At 39.0% G+C, this 22,403-nt stretch overlaps 1 protein-coding gene across 19 annotated transcripts in view; it reads right to left on the bottom strand.

Annotated features, from left to right (window-relative positions):
- Nucleotides 1-22,403, bottom strand: part of otogl (otogelin-like) — a 78,449-nt gene that overhangs the window by 10,069 nt on the left and 45,977 nt on the right. For 17 of the 19 annotated variants that reach the window (XR_009825347.1, XR_009825348.1, XR_009825349.1 and 14 more), the window contains 21 exons: nucleotides 22,109-22,228; nucleotides 21,931-22,047; nucleotides 20,993-21,149; nucleotides 20,866-20,892; nucleotides 20,618-20,797; nucleotides 17,284-17,562; nucleotides 15,348-15,465; nucleotides 12,306-12,385; nucleotides 9,184-9,722; nucleotides 6,951-7,128; nucleotides 6,729-6,871; nucleotides 6,630-6,653; nucleotides 6,452-6,544; nucleotides 6,192-6,381; nucleotides 5,881-6,098; nucleotides 3,864-4,005; nucleotides 3,609-3,794; nucleotides 3,333-3,545; nucleotides 3,156-3,260; nucleotides 2,970-3,077; nucleotides 2,789-2,890 (listed from right to left, as the gene is read on the bottom strand). Coding sequence is in view for 15 of the 19 variants with exons in the window: in XM_062042601.1 (XP_061898585.1) it covers nucleotides 2,789-2,890; nucleotides 2,970-3,077; nucleotides 3,156-3,260; nucleotides 3,333-3,545; nucleotides 3,609-3,794; nucleotides 3,864-4,005; nucleotides 5,881-6,098; nucleotides 6,192-6,381; nucleotides 6,452-6,544; nucleotides 6,630-6,653; nucleotides 6,729-6,871; nucleotides 6,951-7,128; nucleotides 9,184-9,722; nucleotides 12,306-12,385; nucleotides 15,348-15,465; nucleotides 17,284-17,562; nucleotides 20,618-20,797; nucleotides 20,866-20,892; nucleotides 20,993-21,149; nucleotides 21,931-22,047; nucleotides 22,109-22,228 (3,319 nt within the window). In the remaining 4 variants the exon portion in view is untranslated. Of the gene's footprint in view, nucleotides 1-2,788; nucleotides 2,891-2,969; nucleotides 3,078-3,155; nucleotides 3,261-3,332; nucleotides 3,546-3,608; nucleotides 3,795-3,863; nucleotides 4,006-5,880; nucleotides 6,099-6,191; nucleotides 6,382-6,451; nucleotides 6,545-6,629; nucleotides 6,654-6,728; nucleotides 6,872-6,950; nucleotides 7,129-9,183; nucleotides 9,723-12,305; nucleotides 12,386-15,347; nucleotides 15,466-17,283; nucleotides 17,563-20,617; nucleotides 20,798-20,865; nucleotides 20,893-20,992; nucleotides 21,150-21,930; nucleotides 22,048-22,108; nucleotides 22,229-22,403 lie in introns of those variants that run through there. The other 2 variants (XM_062042603.1, XM_062042617.1) reach the window with 2 other exon arrangements.

The raw sequence follows: 22,403 nt of genomic DNA, 5'->3' as shown, positions 1-22,403 counted from the left end.
ATGCTTGACACCTGCAAAAAATGTGATGGAGCAGCTAAGAACTTTCATCTAAATAATATATGATGTAAATTTACACTTAAGCACAACAAATACCAATCTGGCTTTAAAGGGGAACTGCCCACCATTGATCTATGTGAGACAAGAACAGGTCTTTTTTTTATTCATTCTGAATCGTAAAATACAGCAAGTAAGAAGTGGCTAACAATGCCTTAATTGGAAGTAATATATTGCACCCATAAAGTATTCTAAAAACATCCAAAAATAGCCAACAGTACTATATTTACATGTCATTCCCTAAATATTAACCATGTATTAGCAACATTGCTATTATAGGCGCTAACGCCGAGAAACTACTTTTAGTAGCGTCGTGTTTACAGAGAGGTAACCAGCTTTGCACCTATTGACATCCTGAGCGTGTGAGATGGTGCATCGCCTCTGAGTTGGTAAAAGTTAATTCTAAATTGTAAATCATGCCTCTCATTTGTATAGAGAAGATTGTGACCATAAATCGAGAAGTTAGTCAAAATTGACATCCAACTTAGACCCAGAGATGGCGAGAAAGACACGAAAAGATGTTTGTAGCTGCCACCTTTTCTTCCCAGCTGCGTGAGGATTACGATTAATTCCTTATCTAAACGGTAAAATATGAACATCCCATCAGTCAGCATCCCAGTGAGAGCAGACATTGTACAGTAAGTGATTGTTTTATTATGTACGTAGTTTGTATTTCTTGTTTAGCACTTTGCGATACTGCCACTAGCTGGATCTGTTCATAACTCAGCTTCCAAAATTTGTAGCTCATCCTCCTTATATTCAGGCCCAAAAACAGGCCCGGCCCTAACCATTCTGGCGCCCTAGGCAAGATTTTAAGTGGCGCCCTCCCACATCGGCAGTGAAGTGTATATACTCACAAGAAACCGAATAGCTTTGTCTTTGACCTTTTTTTTTTACTTAAAGAATCAAAGAAAGCAAATTAACAATCAGAATTGGATAACAAGATAAAAAAAACTATGGATAAATAAATGAATACAAAAAATAAAAAATGAATACATGAAATACAATATTTTTTACATACATAAACACAAAATAAAATGTGTCAACAAGTTGCATAAAATAAATTCAAAATACAATATAAATAAGGCACTGCACAAAACAAAATATCAAACCAGTATGACTTTAACACCGATATTACAAAAAAAGGGGATCCAACAGAGTTCTCTATTTGTGCTTTTTAATATTGCATTAACTAGAATGACTTACAAATTACTGTACACCAGGGAGTACTGTAATTACCTAACGTTACATTATTATTTTCCATAACAATTTAGCCCCCTCCACAATATTAACCCGGCGTTAAAACAGAACTAGCTATTTATTAATTAGGAATTGCCGAATCATGTAACATTAGCTTAATGCTAAAGGTTACTATCACATTCTGTAACAGACAAATAATTTCATGTAGGCTAACGTTACCTACCTGCTACCTCTGTCTTTTTTTCGTTTCTCCTCCTCTTCTTTTCTCTTTTTTCTTCCCTGGGCACCTGACAGTTTTGGCCGTTTTGACATCTTGTGTTGATTTTTTGATGTGGTCGAGTCATGATACGGGAAGGGAGGGGTCGCACCGTGCGGCTTTACTTTGCATTTTAATTAACATGGGATTATTTTATGTATTTAGAAATAATAGTACCAACTTTTTTATTTTTTTCCTCCAACATTTGTGGCACTGGCGTGGCGCCCCCTGATGGACGGCGCCCTTAGCATTTGCCTATACGGCCTATGCCACGGGCCGGCCCTGCCCAAAAATATAAGTTTCTGAATCATAATTTGTCCCAAAGTAATCATTGTTGTTTCTCATGAAGTCTGCCATTATTAGTAGTGTTGAGGTTGTTGAAGGAAATAGCGAAAGTTGTTATGCGGCTGTAAAATTAATGTGCTGCTGTATGCTTAAAATTAGCGAAATATGTAAATATTACATGTTATTAATAATGTGCCTGTTACTACATTACACATATACTTACATCATGTATATACTGTACAACATTGATAGTTTTGTGTTTTTCTATTTTTATTAATGTTATAAATATAAATTAGTTACTTAAAATCCACTTTTAAACAATTGTTTTTAATAATATATAAAGCATAAATAATATAAAATGCTGCAACACAATATGTACAACTGTTACAATATTTTTGTTTATATTATATATTCTACCGTAGAGCGCTATATAATAACTCTGTTTTTAATTAATCATTATCATACTGTACATTAATACATCCTATAACCATATATTTTGTTAAATCACATCTGCTGTCTGCACAGTACTTTGGCCAACAGGGGCTGTTTTTAAATGTGCTATAAAAACGATTTTACTGAACCAAAATGATTATAAAACTATTTCAAGTTTATCTTTTTTATTATACAAATATGTCGATTGACGCAAGCATTCAATTGGAATATCACTGTAATATTACTGACCCCTACTTATTATTTACAATTCATGGTAACTTATGAACAATTGTAGAAACAAAATAAAAATGTTGTCAAATTTGACATGACTTCAAGAAAAACATTTACAATTTTCATGTACGAAATTCTAACAGTAAAATTGAATTTGGGTCTAAATATTGGAGTGTTTTAAAAACAAAAAAAAATGTAAATTACGCTAGCAAGTAATTTCCTACAATTAATTGTGATGAATCACAATTTAAATGTACAATTTAATTTAATATGATAAAAACATTAATCGTTTTTCTATAAGAGTTTATGCCATTGTTCTGCACTGCTCACCACAATGATACTGTGGGCAGCAGCTACTAGTAGTGTTTAGGTCCACAGCCAGGATCTCTCCATGTGAGCAGGTTGGAACAGGCTCAATGCACGACTCACACACTGCACAGACAAAACACAATACACAAGCAACACTCTAGTTGATGAAGGTGTTATCAGCAAGCTGTCCGAACAAACTTACCACAGAGATAAGAATAGCAGCACAGTTTCCCGCCTCTGATCTCTACTAAAAATTGGTCCTCCCTACAATTTGGGGCAGGGTCGAGGCGGCATGCTGTGGGGTCACAGTCTAAACAAGTGTTATGGGCAAAGTGTTAAAGGCAAGCTAAAACAAGTCACTGGGGGATGGTGCTTGTACAGTAAGTACCACATCTGTACTCTGGACAGCAGGACAGGCTGCTGTAACCCATCACCAGGTGGTCCCCATCGTCACATGTTGGTGCTTCATCGTCACAGATGGTCATGTTGCAATCTAATTAGTATTAAATGTAAGAGTGAGGGTTTTGTTTGGTCATCTAGATGCTTCCAGAGCACTTGAACTCACCACAGATCTTCTTCGGGCAGCAGGCTCCTTCCTCCAGCACTTCCAGCACGTACTCTCCCTGTCTCTCACACAGCGGCGATGGGGCAAAGCTGCAGTCAGGCTCCACAGCCACCACAGAGCCATTGTCCGTACATTGGTACAGACAGCAGCTGTGAGTGGAGCCATTCCACACCTCGCCAGCGGCCCGGGGGTTACCTTCGTTATCTGTGCACGCTACAGAACGCAGAGTTAAGCTGTTGACAAACACAACAGAAAAACGATCAGAAAGCAAATCACCACATTGATCCTCAGTCACACAGCGAGGAGAGTCTGGACGATGCAAGACAGTTCCACTGTGACAAACACACTCCTCCCTGATTAGGGCACAGGTTGTCTCATCATAGTAGTCTCTGTTCTGACAGGTTTGACTGGCACAGGTGCTCACACACGGCTGATATTCCTTCCCCAGGGGACACCTCAGTGCTGTGATGAGATGAACTGACTTAATGCACAGGCAAACACTAGTAAATACATCCGTGTGTGTCTCTTTACGGCAGAAGTTGTGTCGCCTCCAGCTGATGCACACTTGATGTGTGTAGCAGACGGCCACGTACGCTGCCAGGAAGTCACACTGGTGGTCCTTGTAGTGGAGGTCCCCCGCCCACATGATGTCACAAAACTGATCCGGAGGCACCTGCAAACAGAGAAACATTACCATCAAGAAGTTAGGAGTTATAATGATCGGGGATTGTTCTTGTATATGTTTCAACCATCCATCCCTTTTTCTACTGCTTGTCCCTCTCTGGGTTCGCAGGGTGACTGGAGCCTATCCCAGCTGTAATCAGGCGGAAGGCGGGGTACTCCTTGGACAAGTTGCCACCTCATCACAGGACCAACACAGATTGACAGACAACTATTCACACTCACATTCACACACTAGAGCCAAATATACAAAATAATACTCATCGCTGTGACACACTCAACATCATGTGCCTTGGCTCTGTAGTCACCGCCGGACAGCAGCATTCAGATGAAAGAACAGTACCGGTATTTTTCAAAGGCAGTATAGTACCGATTTCAATTCATTAGTATCGCGGTACTTATACCGTACAACCCTACTCTCTACCATCTTTTTTTTCTGCTGAGCTTTTATTCCATTTTATTAAAGCAGGTAGTGTAACAATCTACATTTCATGTTATCAATGCACTCAACTGTAATCCAAACTTGTAAGTGAAGCTACTCTTCTCTACAAGCAGCAAATCACGCAGCAGGCGTTTGCTCTAATGATGTCATCGGTGATCAAAGATAAAATAGTCTTGTCTTGTCCGGAGAACAACTTGCCATGGGTTTGGAGCTGAGATTTCCATTAGGTCCCCCTTTTCTTTGTCCATTTTTGCTCGCTATTTCCAAGCTTGCGGCTCAACAGTAACTGAACGCATTACATTTCCCCGATACGAAATAGATTGAGGGTCAAAAAGGAGTCAGGACGCATGCCGTTAAAGGGGAACTGCACTTTTTTTGCCTATCGTTCACAATCATTATGAAAAACATGACGACGGATGGATTTTTAAAAAATGCATTTTAAAAATTAAATAAACGGAAATAAAAGTCCGCTTACAGCAGAGCCAATGGGAGCTCCACTATTTTGCCCATAAAATCTGATAAATAACCATTCAAAAAGCGCCAACAATATCGTTAGTGATATTGTTATTATAAGCTCTAACGTAGACTAACTATTTATAGCGGCGATGTGATCACTTTCTGTGTGCCAATGTTTACATCATTGGCTGATCAGCTGCTTCCTCGTTTCCCTGCTCCCTGTAAGTGTCTTCTAGATGATAAATCATGCCTCTCACCTGGAAAGTAGATGGCTGAAAAAATAATCCAAAAAGTTGGGACACTTTGATAGCCATTTAGGATCTAGAACTGGCGAGGATGACGTGAAATGCGCTTGTTCCCCCGCCCTGTTTCTTTGCAAGGATTATGAGAAATGTTTTCATCTAAATGGGAAAATATGAACTTTCAAGCAGTCTGTATTCTAATGACAGCAGACCTCATACAGTAAGTGATATTTTATTATGTTTGTTGGCTCTCATAAAGTCTTCAGTGAGTAATAATAAATGATGAAGAAAAAAAAAAGAGAAAATGTCGTGATGCGTTTTTTAAAAAAATGCATCGCGTATGTTTAAAATGATCAAAATACATAAATATTATATGTTATTATAAATGCGCTCGTTACTACATTACATATTTACTTACATTATGTATATATGTTTGGATGTTTTTTTAAGAACTTTTAGGCAAAATTGCGCAGCCTCCTCAGGCTCTATTGTAAGCAGACTTTTGATTACATTGATTTAATATTTAGAATGCATTAAAATCCATCCATCGTCATGTCTTTCATAATGATTGTGAACGATCTGCAAAATTCCCAAAAAAGTGCAGTTCCCCTTTAAAGGAATTTTATGTTTTAACTTTGACAGCCGTAATATACAGTATATATATATATATAATCTCTGTGGATTGCTGTATATTGTGATGTGATGTAGGAAAGGCACAACAACACACCTTTCTATGGCACGGTGTGAAGGCTCTCTGGTGGAGCATGTGCAGACAGATGGAGCAGTCTCCGATGGTGCAGTTGTCTCCAACCCTGCGAGTGTGCTCGGTTTCATCCGGTGTGGGCACCCTCCAAGCTTGCAGGAGGAGCATCATGTTTCCCACCTCTCTGACCACTGTGCCGTTAGGTAGCCTCAGGTCGTTCTCCGCGTTGCCATCACAGCAACCTATCATGACAGGTAGACACATGGCCGACTGTATTTTTTTAATTCAAATGTCGGCTTGCATTTATTTGACGCCGGGGAGACGCTGACACTCACCACACAGGCCTTGAGTGGGCACAGATGTCACGTTGGGGGTTATATACTGCAACACTGCGATCCCCGTGCTGTGATACCACTGTATACCAACATGGCCAGGCGTGCTGATCAGATACATCGTGCCGGTATCTTCCACATGAAGAGAATGGTGGGAGAACGGCAGCCTGGTTGGCCTGTAGTTGACTATCACCTATTAGCACAAAAATGTATTACAAAATGAAGATTTACATTTTTAGCAGTAAATCAGGTGAAGGACTCACCTTTCGATCCAGTCGATTGATAATGACGTGGTCTGAAGGGGTAGTAATATTCAATTTCTTTAAACACAGACCAGATGTTCCACCTGTTGGACTCTGTAAAAATATATTAAAAAACAAAACACTTCACAGCTACACAAATTGCTGGGGTTTTTTTACAAAAATAGTTCCGTGTACTCACAGGTCTTCTGATTGAGTTCACACTCTGCAAAGACAACAAGAAAAATCGACAAAATAAGCTGTTTTACTTTTAGTACACACTCAGATCAATAATGATTACCTGGCTTGTTGGACATTTCTCCACAGTGCCAATAATAGTCTCTGTTGGCAGCTTCACCAGGATGTAGGAGCCGTCATCGTACAATGCCACGTTATTCCCGTCGAAAGTGATCACGCGCAGGTCAGACATCACGGTGCAGCGACCTGGCAAAAATCACATCATAATCATATAACTCGCATACATACAGTGCATATAGATATGTATGTGGTCGATCAGGCTTACAAGGACACTGCCATTGCGGACAGCAGGGGTCCATGTTGGCGAGGATGGGCAGGCCTAGCAGACTGCATTTAGGGCGAGTAGTATTGAAGCGGCAATGCAGGGATGCATTGTAAAGCAGCAGCTGCCCATTGAAACAGATGAGCTCTGCACACTCATCAATACGGTAGACATATGGAGGCTGCAGAGATATACAGCATTATATTTATATAACAACTAGGGCTGTAAAGTGATTATTTTTTTTATAAGATTTATCACACTCTTGAACTGTGATTAATGATGATTAATCACAGGTTATTATTTGATTGCATAAATTACATTTGCTTAAGAAAATACCCCAATGTTTGGATACAAATGCAATATTGTAGTCAGAATGTCATACAAAAATGCTTTTTAAATGTTCTGCTGAACTGCAAGTCATTGATTTGCTCAACACCTGGTGACAGTAAGTATAGTACAAATTAAGTGCACATATAAGTGTTTGCAAATTTATATTGCAAACGAGGTACAGTTAGTAACCGATAATGGAGTAAACACACTCTTAAACAACTTAACCTAGTGCACCATTTAAATCTGCATTTAGTCTTCTTGAGTTTAAACAGTTGTTTAAACCAGCAAGCTTATTTACCTTTTCAGATGACAATGCTGAGCTCTTTTTTAGTACAATGCGACCCCAGCTCCTTGTGATTACTTACTCTTTTTTCCCCAAATTCTTTATTTAAAATAGGGACAGCACATATCAATTAACTTATATGCAATATGTAAATAAGTCAGGTTTTAGCCAAAGGCTAATTTCCAACTGTACTCCCCGGAGAGGTTAGTGTATACATACAATCAAAGGACATTCACACAAAAGAGGAGAAAAAGTCAGGATCACCCCCACAGACTCAGTAACATTCAGGTAATTTAAAGGAGTTAGTTCAAAAAATGGGTAATTACTTTCAAAATAACAAAACAATTAAATAAAAAAATTAATTAAAAGGAGGACTGTTTATGTATTTTATATAGCCCGAATAAAGTGCCACGATATATTGCACACTGTCCGTATAAAATGTCTGATGTAAAAAATATAGATGTGTAAATATTATAATATTATAACATTGGTTAAATTACCTTTTATCATTGTGTTTATTTATGTGATCAAAAATCTGCTTACTTTTAAACCAGGCCTTCAATTGACTTTTAAATGTCGCAAAGCTGGAGGATTCCTTTACTGTGGTAGGTAGACTGTTCCACAGTAAGTATCCCCTGTGAGAACAAAACATTTTGACCAAAATAGGTTTTACTCACAGGCACCACACCTCAGGTCCAATGTTAATAAATTTACATCCAACCGGTAGCTGCAACTTGATGCTCTTGTTTGTGTAGTAGAGTTGGTTTATCCTTGCTGTAATTGTGCCTCTCCAAGGTATTGTACAACAGTTCAGCTGTGGTGATATGAATGATATCTTCTTGCTAGACTTGGTCTACAAAGATGTTAGGTGGTTTAACTGCGGTGGCTGTCCACCTTTTCTGGGGTACTTTTGTTAACAACATTGAGGCAGTAAACTCTGCCAGCATACTTTGTAGTTGATGTACGATGTAGCACGTGTATTCTTAACTTTTCTTGCCTTTTTTCTTATTCTTAACTTTTCTTGCCTTTTTTTAATCTCTTACCTTTCGAACAATTTCCCTTGTGGATCATTAAAGTTTGTCTAAGTCTAAGTCTCTAAGTTTTGCTTCAAAATGATATTTTAAACTTGATGTGCGCCGATGATTACGTTTCTCGCTGCAATACCAACAAGTTACCTGAGTTTAATCTAAAGTTTTGTTTTGAAGCGAAATCGGCCACCTCTTATCGCGATCACAGACCGTGTATCAATGCGGATGATTTAAGCCAGATGTGATTAATCTTCATACATATGTGATAACGCAATTTTTTTTTCTTCAATCAATCACATGCAATATTGTCAACAGCCCTAATAGAAATACTAATTTCCAGTGTCATAGTAACTAAGCTGAGATCCAATTCAAGAAAAATGTGGCATTTATCAAAGTTTTGATGGTATTGAGTGCATGCATTAGTGTAGAACCAAATTGCATTACATTGAAATGTATTTTCTCTGTTAGCTCTCTGCATGATGCAAAAACTAGAACCACTTTAATAAACATCTACTAAAAAGGTGACTAAAAATCTCTACTTTGTGTCTTCACATGGGAAAAAAAGAACTGGCTGGTAATGTGTGTTTATGCTTACAGTACAGGGCGTAGTGGCCATGAGGACTGGGGATGTGGTTGCAAAGATGTCTGGACTTGTTAAGATTTTGCTTGTGACTGGCTCAGTGGTTGTGCGCATTGGTGCCAAGGTTGCCACAGCAACAGTCGAGGTCTCCGCTGTCGTTTTTGTAGTATCGACGATTATCACAGGAGGTGCTGTGGAGGTTATCTGGACTGGTGGCACTGGTGGTGTGGTGCCAGTAGTGGAGGGATGAGGTGGAGCGGTTGGTGGAGCAGCAGATGGGCGTGTCAGTGTCGGGGTAGATTCTGTCAAGGCGATTGTGGTGGTAGTGGTGGTCGGAATTGTAGTAGCTTGGGGAGATGGACTGATAGTAGTGGCGGTGGTTGTTGGTCTCGTGGTGGTGGTTGTTGGTCTCATGGTGGTGGAAGAGGTCGCGATTGCTGCAGCTGTGCTTGTCGTGGTTGTTGTAGGCCTTGTCCTCGTCGTCGATGGCGTCGTCGTTATGTTGGGCCGTGTCACAAATGCAAAAGGTGTGAGTGTCGGTGGAAGAGTCACACCTAAGAAAACATCACAAACACATGAATACTTGTGTAGAACTGAGCCATCTTCACACTAAGATTAGAGCTAAATAGAGTGGAACCTCTAAAATTGAATGAAGGCTATTGTAGTGAGTCTCTTCATGTAGAAAGAATCAATTTTGTTAGCGTTAATGTATATAATATACATGTAGAGGGCCGTTGAGGAGTACAGTAGACTTCAAGGGGAACTGCACTTTTTATTTTGCCTGGTATCATCTTTTAGCAAGGCAAGCACTCGTATATTTCTCTTTTTTTTAATGCATTCTGACTTGTAAATAAATGCTAGCAAAAGTCAGCTAACAATGAAGCTAATCAGATTTGCTCTATTCTGCCTATAAAGCGCTCTAAAAAACATGCAAATACCTCCATCAATGTTTTATAAACACGCTGTAAGTATATATGTAATGTAGTACAATATTTAATAAATATGTATTTTGCTAATTTTAAGCATACGGCGGCGCATTAAGTTCACAGACACATCAGAATGTTCGCTTTTCCCTTCAACAACAGCAACTACTACTAATCATGGCAGACTTCATTAGAAACGACGATGACTACTATGGGACAAATGATGATCCAAAAGCTTATATTTTTTAGCCTAATTATGGAGGAGGATGAGGTACAAGTTTTAGAAGCTGTGTGCTAAACAGATCCACCTTTAGTGAAACACTAAACAACATGTAGTAGTATTGATAAGTGCTGAACAAGATATACAATCTACGAACAAATGTCTGCTCTCACTAGGATACCGACTAATGTGATGTTTATATATTCCTGTTTAAATGAAGAATTAATCGTATTCCTCATGCAGGTTTTAAAAAAAAGTGTCTTTCTTGCCATCTCTGGGTAAACTAAATGGCATGATTTATAATCTATAATTAACTTTTAAACAACTCAGAGGCGATGCAGCAGCTTAATATGTCAACACTGTACCTGTATGAGCTAGATAGCTCTCTGTGATCACAATGCCGCTAAAAATAGTTTGTTTGTGTTAGCGCTTATAATAACAATGTCACTAATACTTAGTTAATATTCAGGTCACGAGATGTAAATGGAGTATTGGTGGTGGGGTTTTTTTAGGGGGCTCTATGGGCTGAAAGGTGTACTCCCATAAATTGCATTGTTAGCCACCTCGTACTGGCCGTATTTTACGACTTAGAATGCATAAAAAAAAGAAAAGCATATGTGTTCTTGTCTTACATAGGGATTGTGAATGAAATCCCCCAACCAAAAAGCGTGGTTCTCTTTTGAGTTTTTAAAAATAATAACTCTGCACATGATTTAAAATGTTCTCTTTGACTTTTTAGCAAGACTTATTCCATAAAAGAGCAAATAGAGGAAAAAAGAGCCACTCGTTATTGATTAAAACTAGAGTGTTATGATGATTTTTCCCTTTTCTGACTTATAAATGGTGTTACAGAGTTAGATACTCGTGTTACACAAAGCCAAAGCGTCAAATCATAAGCTTCATCATGCATTTGGGTGTGAGCTTGCATGCAGTTTTGGAAGCCTCTCAACGCTTTCTTTTTTTAATAGTGGGCCAGGATGGGCGTACTTCCCTCCTCCCCCTCTGCTGTTATTCCTTCTTATTTCATGCCGTTCCGCCTTCTCTGATGTCTATAAAGTAAAAACCTCTGTGTTTATTTGTCCATGACATTTTACTAGGGAATGTTTTTTACAACACGGACCAGGAAGTAAAAGTTGGATTGGCTGCTAAACTTCGATGAAAAAGACGCCGCCAAAGCGACTACTCGGTTTGAGGAAACAAAAGAGAAGGCAGGTTAAAGAATCATATTTATCTGTGTAAGATGAAGTGAGATAAATGCTGGGGTTTTTATGCAGCTCTATATTGTTCGAGAGTGGGCAGGTGTACCTAATGTTGTGACCGGCGATTCTATATACTGTTTATGAAGTTTATTTTCGACCATGTCTAAAAAATACAGTTGCGGTTTTTTGCCTTCAAAATATATGTTTAACATTGTATATCTTTAAAAGATGGTTTCTGATACTTTTTAGAAAGGGTGGTGCGTGGAGCGTTTCATTTGCAATGTCTCCACAGACGAATCGTGTGCAGACATTTGTAGACAGAGGATACAAAAACGTGACTGTGAAACAAAATGTACGCAAAATTTACACCAATGCATATCCAAATGTATTATCTAGACCACAGGGAAGTGTGTTTGTAACATTGGTCCCCTTTCACAGTAATTACCATCGCATTACGCCTCATTATTTCTCATTAGTGAATTAACAACTGAAGATTTGCTTTTACCTTTTAGTATTAAAAATGTCACATGCTTAACTTATTTTTACACTTTTATGACTCCAAACATATTACCTAAAACATTATTTATACAGTCAATAGTTTTACTTTATTTCAAACATGCCTACGAGTTTACATTGTGGTACATGATCACATATTTACTATAAAGGTTTTATGATGGTCACACAACTGATTATTTCCATTTCCATTATTTTCTTTGAAAAAATGTGGACCACCACCCTGGATTATATTGATTTTTTAGAGGTTCGGCAGTATATAATCTCACTACTATTACTCACAATCCTCCATGTAGACACATCTGCTGGTGACTTCGTCTAGCACCATGTTTTTGGGACATCGTGGGAAGCAGCCCTCCACACTGAAACACACAGAAAGTACTAAAACCAAGGGTTCCAAACTCATTTTAGCTCAGCATGTAGTAAAATCTATTCATATCGTCAAATCATGGCATACTAACTTAAAAAATACAACTATGACAACTTCAGATTGTTTTCTTTGTTTTCCTTTGGCCCCAAATTTAACAAGCATATTCTGAAAATGTACATATCACAAATAATCCTCTTGACAAAACACTTAAAGTTAGCTGAAAATTCTGAGGAAAAAATTGGTGCAGTTTAAAAACACCATGAAGAACAAAGAATTTAGACTTAATCTCAGTGTATCTACAAAGCAATTAAACTTTAAATCACAGCTAATCTAGGATTGAACAAAAAAATAAATAAAGCATTATTAAAAACTCTTCTTATATCTACGTCATTTGTCATTTCCACTGTTCACTTTCTTTAAAATTGCACAGAAAACAATCATTTTCACAGAACTATATCAATGTCACTGTCTCATGCAGCATTTTAATTGGAGTTACCAATATTTTACTCTTGTTTGTTTTACGTTGGGTCAAGGGGGAAGAGTCGCAGCCCCACTTTACCTCTTGCTTGGTATACTTGCTAGCCCCGGTATAAACTATTTGCTTGCCTAACAGAACTGCTATTGCGACATCCAGTGGACAGCAGTTTCTTTAATTTCAAAATGCAGCTCAATTTTACAGTTAGCAAACTCATCTTGCGGGCCGGATTGAACCTGGGCCGCATGTTTGACATCCCTGACTAAAACACAAAATAATAACACTCGAGCAGGGGTGTCAAACTCGTTTTCATAGAGGGCCACATCGCAGTTATGGCTGCTCTTCGAGGACCGACTGTAACAGCGAATAATATATAAATACCTACTAATATGATTATTGTGTGAATGCCCGAGCATTTCTATCCTTCTTCCACAAAAGTTTGCCGGAGTCCACAGCCCAAAGTTTTCTTCTGATCTGAACCGTTCAAGTATTAAAACATTCGGCTCCACCGGGAATCGTGTGCTCACCAAAATAATTTTTGTAAAATATCCCAGATGACCCATAATTCCTGGTTTTCCGGGACATTTTAACCATTGAAAATTAATGGGCCATTTTTCGAACTTGCACACTTCCCACATTTCTCACCCTATTCGAACCGTTACACTTTCAACACCTTCCACTCACCTTAGACAATCAAACTACCATTTTCCAAGTTCAAACGAATTCCAGGCATTCCCAGAATTCTAGGGTTTTCCAATGCCCCATTTTCACCTCTTGCTGGAAAGTTTTCACAGTCAACATTTCCCCCACTAAATCCAACCATTCCACTATCAAAACATTCCTTTTAGTTGGGACAACAAAAGTTGTTGGGTTTTTTTCCTACAAAATCCCAAAATTTCAGGAATTTTGAAATACTAAATAGTTAGTATGTCAACCTTTTTCAACGGATTCAAAACATTCCAAAACCAACCCATTCATATCATTTAGGACTATTTTGCTAGTATCAATATTTGTAAAACATCACATTTTTTTCAGGAAATTCCCATTCAAATGAATGGACATATTCAAAGTTTGAGAATGCCCAAATGTCTCAAAATTTTGCACCATTTTTTACTAAATTCGGACCTTTCAACTATCCACACCACATTACTCTTCCGAGATATCGAAGGCAAACCATGTTTTCCATTTTTCCAATATTCACAGTTTTCTCAGAATTTTCAAGAATTTTCCCCTTCTTGACAATGAATGGGCAATATACAAACTTCTGCATATCCCACATTTGTCTTCCGATTTGAACCGTGCCAACATCCACACACTCCACTCATCATAGACATCCAAGCATTTCAGTTCCCCTCACGTGCATTATAAAACAAATGCGATATTACAGTTAAAAAACTGGCAACTCAGTCACCAGAATTTTACTGTAAAATTTTTAGTGTTTTTACGGTGGGGTCTCATGGTTATGCACTGTTCGTTTTCCCAAGATGCAGATGGACGTCAGGAAGCGGTGTGCAGGTAAGAAAAGGGTTTATTATCATAACTCAGGCAAGAATACAAAAACTAGGAACGTGTCGCTGGCACGGGAAGCTATAGAAAAACTAGCACTGGAACAAGAAGCAAGAAATCAACGTAACGTGAAGCAAACAAAACAGCCATACAGAGTGTGGCGAGAGGCAGAAATAAATAGCACTTTGATTAGTGACCGGGAGCAGGTGAGCGTCCCGACCACTAACCAGAGGCAGGTGAACATAATCAGCACCCATGGCAACGAGGAACACAAACATGGGTGCTGAAACAGAAACAAGGGAATCCCAAATCCAAACAAAACATGATTCGGGCTACGGATCATCACATGTTTTTTACATAATATTATGGTAAATGAAAAAACAGTAGCAGTGATTTTTCCCGGAAGCGTAGAACAGAATGTTATTGTAAAAATGAACTTTTTTTTTTTTTTTACAATATATTACTGTAAACGGAAAACAATACCACTGCGTTTTTTTCTATTCTGGCAACTGAGCTGCCAGTTTTGTACAGTAAAAAAGTTGGTACTGTTTTTCACCGTAAAAACAAAAACCGTAGATTTTATGGTAAAAAACAAACAAACATTTATGTCTATTGTCATTTTTACAACGTACAATTTGATAACTTGCTTTGAAATCATAAATTGAGCAAATAATCAAGTATTTAGTTTTATTTTAACAAAAAAATTGTTTCAAAATTATGATATTTGTTGCAATATTGGATAATATTAAAGTTTAAAAGGAATGTCATTTCATGCAGTACATATATTTTTTCTGTCAAAATGGAAAGAATAAATACATTTAGTAAGAAAAGATAAAGTACTTAATTGACACATAATTTCAGGTGTAATATAAAATGATGTGGCTCCCGGGCCTTGAGTTTGACACCTATACACTAGCGAGTGTGTGTTGTGTGTGTGCGCCATGGAGGGCTGTCGGAAAGCAGGGGCTCTTACAGAGGCAGGAACTGGCAGCGTGTAGCATCTGGGTCACTGCATGTGCGCACGCAAGGGCTGGCACAGGCATGATAGCGCCACTCGCACATCATACGGTAGGGGATGACCAAATGAGTCTCTGCATGTAGAGAGAATCAATTTTGTTAGCGTTAATGTACATAATATGCATGTAGAGGTCCATTGAGGAGTACAGTAGACTTCAAGGGGAAATGCACTTTTTTTGAGAAAAAAAATAATCACAATTCCTATGTAAGACAACAACCCGTGATTTTCCTTTTTTTTTTAATATGCATTATGAGTTGTAAATTACGAGCTGATGGAGTATACTATTCCGCCCCTAAAAAAATGGCAAAAATAATCCATTTACATCGCATGACCTGAATACTGACCAAGTGTTAGCAATATTGTTATCATAAGCGCCAACAGACAGACTATTTTTAGCGACACCTTGATCACAGAGAGGAAACTAGATTATGCTGCTGTATTCACATATTCAGCCGGTGAGCTGCTGCATCGCCAATGAGCTGGTGAAAGTTAATTCTAGATTATAAATCATGCCTCTCACTTGGATAGTGCAAGGTTGTGGACATTAACCGAGAAGTTTGTCAACTTTGATGTCCAACCAATACCCAGCGATGGCGAAAAAGACACGAAAAGAAGCTTGTTTGCGGCATTAACAGTTTAATTAATCATTAAACCTGCATGATGATTAATTCTTCATCCAAACAGGAAGATATGAACACTCCATCAGAGAGCAGATATTCTACAGTAGGTAAATGTTTTGAGTTTGTAGTTAGTATATCTTGTTTGGCACTCAGCAATACTGCTCCAGGGTTTCACTAAAGCTGGATCTATTTAGCACACAGCTTTTAAAACTTGTAACTCATCCTCCTTATATTCAGCTTAAAAATGATACATTTCCAGATTAACATTTGTCTCAAAGTTGTCATTGTTGTTGCTCATGAAGACTGTCATGATTATTAGTGTTGTTGCTGAAGGAATAAGCAAATGTTGTGATGTTTCTGTGAAATTAATACACCGCCATATGCTTAAAATGGGCAAAATACATAAATATTACGTGTTATTATGAATGTGCCTGTTACTCCATTGTATATATACTTACAGCTTGTATATAAAACATTAATGGAGGTTTTTCAGAATGATTTATAGGTGGAATAGAGCGACTTCCGCTTGCTCCATCGTTAGCTGACTTTTGGTAACATTTATTTACGAGTTAGAATGCATAGGAAAAGGAAAAACATGTGTTCTTGTCTCATATAAGGATTGTGAATGATAAGCATAATTCCAAAACACGAGCAGTTACCCTTTAAGGTGGATGGCGTTGGAGGACATGCACAATTGTGTGGTATGATATAGATCAGTGGTCCCCAACCACCGGGCCGCGGCCCGGTACCGGTCCATGGACCGATTGGTACCGGGCCGCACAAGAAATTAAAAAAAAAAAAAGTTTTTATTTATTTTTTATTTTTTATTTAATCAACATAAAAAACACAATATATACATTATATATCAATATAGATCAATACAGTCTGCAGGGATACAGTCCGTAAGCACACATGATTGTATTTCTTTATGACCCCCCCGCCGGTCCGTGGTACAAATTTTCAAGCATTGACTAGTCCGCAGCTACAAAAAGGTTGGGAACCACTGATATAGATCAGTGGTTCTCAAACTTAAATACTCATTAATAACAAGGCAGAGGCATTATTTAACAAGTATATTTCATATTTTTTAACAGTAACACCGTGTTAGAATATTTAATTAAGTGATTATTTGGCATACCACTAGATGAAGTCAACATGTACCGCAGTTTGAGAATCACTGATATAGTGCCCTTTCCAAAACGTACCAAATTGTACAGTTCAATAAAAATACAGCTGATGTTTACTGTATGTTTGGGAAAATAGTTCCAGACCTTCCAGCATGAAGCTGCTGCTGGCTTTGAAGCCAGTGGAGGTGTCGTATCTCAGGGCTCGTGCTGCAGTGCGTGTCAGTGTCAGAAAGGTTCCAGGTTGGCTGGCGACTTCGAAGGAGGCGTGACCAGGCAGAAACAGCCCCTGATGCTGGATAAAAGTCGCTCTGAGTCGAAACTCCTCCCCTCGACTCCAGCGCTCCAGCTGGAGACATCTCTTCCCCGCCACCACGAGGAAATAGTTGGGTCTCTCTGCAGACTCTAGGGACACCATGGGGATGCCTGGAGAAATAGAAAATAAATAACAGCCAATTGCACCCCGGAAATTGGACAATGCATATTTTCGGGGGGCTACGCTCTTGACTGGTCTCTAGTTCATACTTGCCAACCTTGAGACCTCCAATATCGGGAGGTGTGTGTGTGTGTGGGGGGGCGTGGTTAGGGGCGTGTTTAAGAGGAGAGTATATTTACAGCTAGAATTCACCAACTCAAGTATTTCATATATATATATATATATATATATATATATATATATATATATATATATATATATATATATATATATATATATATATATATACATATATATATATGTGTGACGGTCCACAACTGTGTGGCAAAATGCAGCTCCACACTGCTGTCGCTTCAACATATCACTGGCACCAGGTGGATTATGAATTTCTTTTATTACAGTGTCCTGCAAAACAGTGCAAATTGTGAGACTGTGAGTCCACTTGGGTCACGGGATTATCAATTGGAAGGCGTCACAGTTCTGAGCACTTCCCGCAGGTAAAGTACATACCACTTCTCGCCAACAACAGGCGCTGTTGCAACACTTCATTCATAATTTAATCAAGCATAATGAACGTCTGTTTCTACACCGTTACATATATATATATATATTTATATTTATATTTATATATATATATATATATATATATATATATATATATATATATATATATATATATATATATATATATATATATATATATATATATATATATATATTGATTTTATTATATAAATAAAAGAAATACTTGAATTTTAGTGTTCATTTATTTACACATATACACACACACACACACACACACAACACTCATCTACTCATTGTTGTACTTGAAAGTACAATGCTTTGTTAAGGGTTGAATTGTCCATCCTCTTTCTATTCTCTGTCACTATTTTTCTAACCATGCTGAACACCCTCTCTGATGATGCATTGCTGTGTGGCATGCACAAAAGTGCTTTTATCAAATGCACGAGAGTGTGGAATCTTCCATCTCTCCCTAGCATGGCCCAAAACCGGTCAATCCTTGCTTCCTGGGGAAGATCTTCCCTGGCAAGCAATTGGTACTCCAGTACTTGTACCCGGAGGCTGGTCAGGTCCAATCGCAGCTGCGGCAGACTTTTTTTTTTGGGGGCGTGGCCTCCAGCTCCGGCTGAACACCGGGAGTTTGTCGGGAGAAAATCTCTGTCGGAAGGTTGTCGGGAGAGGCGCTGAATATCGGGATTCTCCCGCTAAAAACGGGAGGGTTGGCAAGTATGCTCTAGTTAATGAAAGGGGACAACTGCAGGTTGGTGGTTCAAACCCTGCTCCTTACATCACATTTATTGCAGTTGTGTCCTTGAGCAAAACAATTCTTCACCCACCTTGCCTCCAGTGCAGCACACACTGGTGTGTGAATGTGAATGAATGTTGATGGTCGAAGAGGCTTAGCACAAATTGGCAGCCACGTTCCCATTAGTCTAGCCCAAGGCAGCTGTGGCTACAGATGTATCTTACCACCACCGCCGTGTGAATGTGGACTGAATAAATAATGGCTTCTCAGTGTGAAGCGCTTGTTAGAGTCCCGTGAACTAGTGTTGCACAAAGTCCCATGAGATCTAAGCTTGTTTGCGTTTTTTTAGGATCTTTTTTTCCCCTGTCAAAGTTAATCTTGAATACATACCAGAATCTTATTAAATGTTACTAATAACGGTTAACTTCCTTTTACACTTGTATGACAGTTAAAAAGGGAGATGCATGTAGACTTTAAGTGAAGCGATTCACCACTTGAGCATGGATCTTCTTCACATTGTCATCGAAGGTAAGGTTGAGTACTGAAATATTATTTTTAATACTGCTTAACACGTGTGACATTTAGGAAAGTAAACTGTTACTTAAAACAGCGTCTGTGCAGTACATAAAGATGTTATGTTGGCAGCATGTAACATTTACATAATCTGATGAACTGTTTATAATGCTGCGCCGAGTTCTATTCTGATTAGCTGATCACCACACTGGTCTCTCTCTCCTGACAATACATCTTGCAATCTACATACATTAGTAATTATAAATGCATAATTTTTTACCTTTGTTACCTAGTTAGCATTACGTCCGTCTCATTTTTTTCTTCCCACATTCAGCGAAGACCCACCCTACACCACCTCTGATTGGCCAATGGGCCTACTGTTGCAGTATACCAGTGTGTAAGGTTAGGCAGATTTTTCAGAGGCAGATTTACCAGATGTTTCGGCTCCCAAATGGGAATTATACCACATGTTTTATCTCTTAAAAGGCACATTGGCTTCAAAGATGGCACTTTACCCCATGTTTTGGCTCCCAGAGGGCACTTGAGCATGGGTTTTGGCTGCCAAGAAGGCACCTTAGCATGTGTTTTGGCTCCTAAGATGGCACTCAATCAGACGTTTTTGCTCCCAAAAGGGCACTATACCACAATATACCACAAGTGTGAAGCTTCGAGAAATTTTCTAACCAATTGGCTCAACTGGTCCAATGTCCAAGGAGGTTTCATCTGACCATCACTACCAAGAGGAAACGTAGTAATATATTTTGACTCCCAAAAGAGAACTTCAGCATGAGTTTTGATTCCCAAGAGGACACTTCAGCTCACGTTTTGGCTCCCAAGAGGGCAGTTTAGCACGCAATTTGGTTCCCAAAAGGGCACTTAAGCACGTTTTGATTCCCAAGAGGGCACTTTCGCACTTTAGTATATCTTTTTGTTCTGAAGAGAGCAATTTAGCACGTTTTGGCTCCTAAGGGGGCACATTAGCAAATGTTTTGGCTGCCAAGAGGGCACTTTAGCAAATGTTTTGGCTGCCAAGAGGGCACTTTGGCGCATATTTTGGTTCCCAAGAGGGCACTTTAGCACATGTTTTGGTTCCCAAGAGGATACTTTAGCACGTTTTGGCTCTCAAGGACACTTTAGCTCGTTTCTCAACAATTGGGCCACAAAATAGTTCACATGAAATAATCAGATCTGAAACATGCACTCCAAATCTAAATAAATTGGAGGATCCACAGTCATAGTGTGCATTAGTTCGTAATGACACTTACGTGACGTTCTGTTCCTCTGCAGCCCTGTAGTCACCATGAAGTTGAAAAGTAGTCCAGTGGTGGGCAAATGACCTGAACTGTCCCTCAGCAGAGGAAACACTGAGCCGCTTGTGCGATTTACTCCCATCATTGTGTTGCTATGGACAGCGCTCACCAAGGAATAAGGGCCATCGCCGAGCCCTGAGGCAAATAAGTGTCAGTGTCTAAGGGAATCATTGTCTAACATGTTTAGTTCTAAAGAAACATACCTTTATTATAGTATTCACAATCCTGAGCTGAAAAGGAGGACATATTCAAAATGATCTAAAGGGTCAACCCAACAGATAATCGCCCCTCGTTGTGCGCGTGGTTGTGTGTGTGTGTGTGTATCCTTACAACACAGAGAGGGTGATCTCCAGTGTATGGTGACCCCCTGCTGGCAACATTTGTGTGCATAGGCAGCAATGGAAGTGCACAGACACTCACAGTCGCCCCCTCGGTCACAGTTGCAAGTGTCCGTCAGGCAGTTTCTGTAGAACCAGGCCACATCCACCTGGAGGGCACATATGTCACGCAAACAAGCACATAAAACAAAAATGCTTACTAGCTACAATATTAATTAAAAAATCTCACTTTTCGTGGACAATATTTTACTATTGGGGGTCACCATTTGCAGTGGCGTATAAAGCTATACGAGATGGGCAATCTCCATATCTTCATGTGGGTAAACCAACGGAGGCCTTGTTTAGGGGATGAGTAGTTGTTAATTATTCATACTAGCGCTGAGATAACAGGACAAAGGATTATGGGCCTACCTCAGATGCAGGAGGGGATCAGATGACCACTATGACATACAATATGCAAGCTCAATTGGCTGCATCTGTATGCACATATTGTATACAATGCACCAAATTTACAATATTTATTTTAGTGACTTAATTAAAGCCGTGCACTCATAATAAAACAATTATAAATCCTTTTTACGACACACAAGTAGCATGGCAAGGCTCACTCAGGCGTTAAAAAAAAATGTACAGTCTTTTATCAATTACCCCCTAATAAGCAAACACACCATCACTATTAATTAGATGTGGCCATCCCTGCTAAGTAATACATCAAGTAAGGTCCTCTGGGGTTTGTTGTGGCGCTTAGTTTTATAGCTGGGGTCCACTGTCTGTGCACAAATATATGACTCCATCTACTGGCCACATGACTTATAACAGCAAAGTAAGAGTTACAAATGGACACTACCAGTGTGGGAAGAACACTGCATTAGCTACATTTGTTTCCTTTTTTATTGAGCAATCTATCCACTTTGTGTGTGTATCACTCACCACATTGTGGCAGGGCGCAAAAACATCACTGTACAGGTGTGCACATTCCCTCTTGGCATATGGCTGTCTCCCCAAGTCAGCTTCACATGGTCGCTCCACTACATAGTCGCTTTGGCACTACAACGAACAACACCGTCACATACAATTCAGCAAAAGTTGTAAAAAAGTGCTTCATTACCTGTCCCAGTGTCCAGCTATCTCCAAAGGTCTGTGCATTGTTGATCTCCATGTGGCTCGACGTGGTCATATCATTCACTGTCACACCGTCAAAATTTCCACATAGCCCACTGAGAACGCCCTGCAGAAAAAAATTACATGTTTTCCTTTCATAACTACAAATGCATGGTTGCAGACAACTGCAATGCACCCCAGCAGGCATCCTCTATTTGCTTATCATAGTAGCGATACCACTGATTTTATTTCCGAACCCAGTAAAATTCCGACTGGTATCAGCGATACCGTGATCTGATACT

This window comes from Entelurus aequoreus, linkage group LG03, assembly GCF_033978785.1.
Source record: "Entelurus aequoreus isolate RoL-2023_Sb linkage group LG03, RoL_Eaeq_v1.1, whole genome shotgun sequence".
NCBI classification, from domain to species: Eukaryota; Metazoa; Chordata; class Actinopteri; order Syngnathiformes; family Syngnathidae; genus Entelurus; species Entelurus aequoreus.
This window is presented reverse-complemented; position numbering and strand designations above follow the sequence as displayed.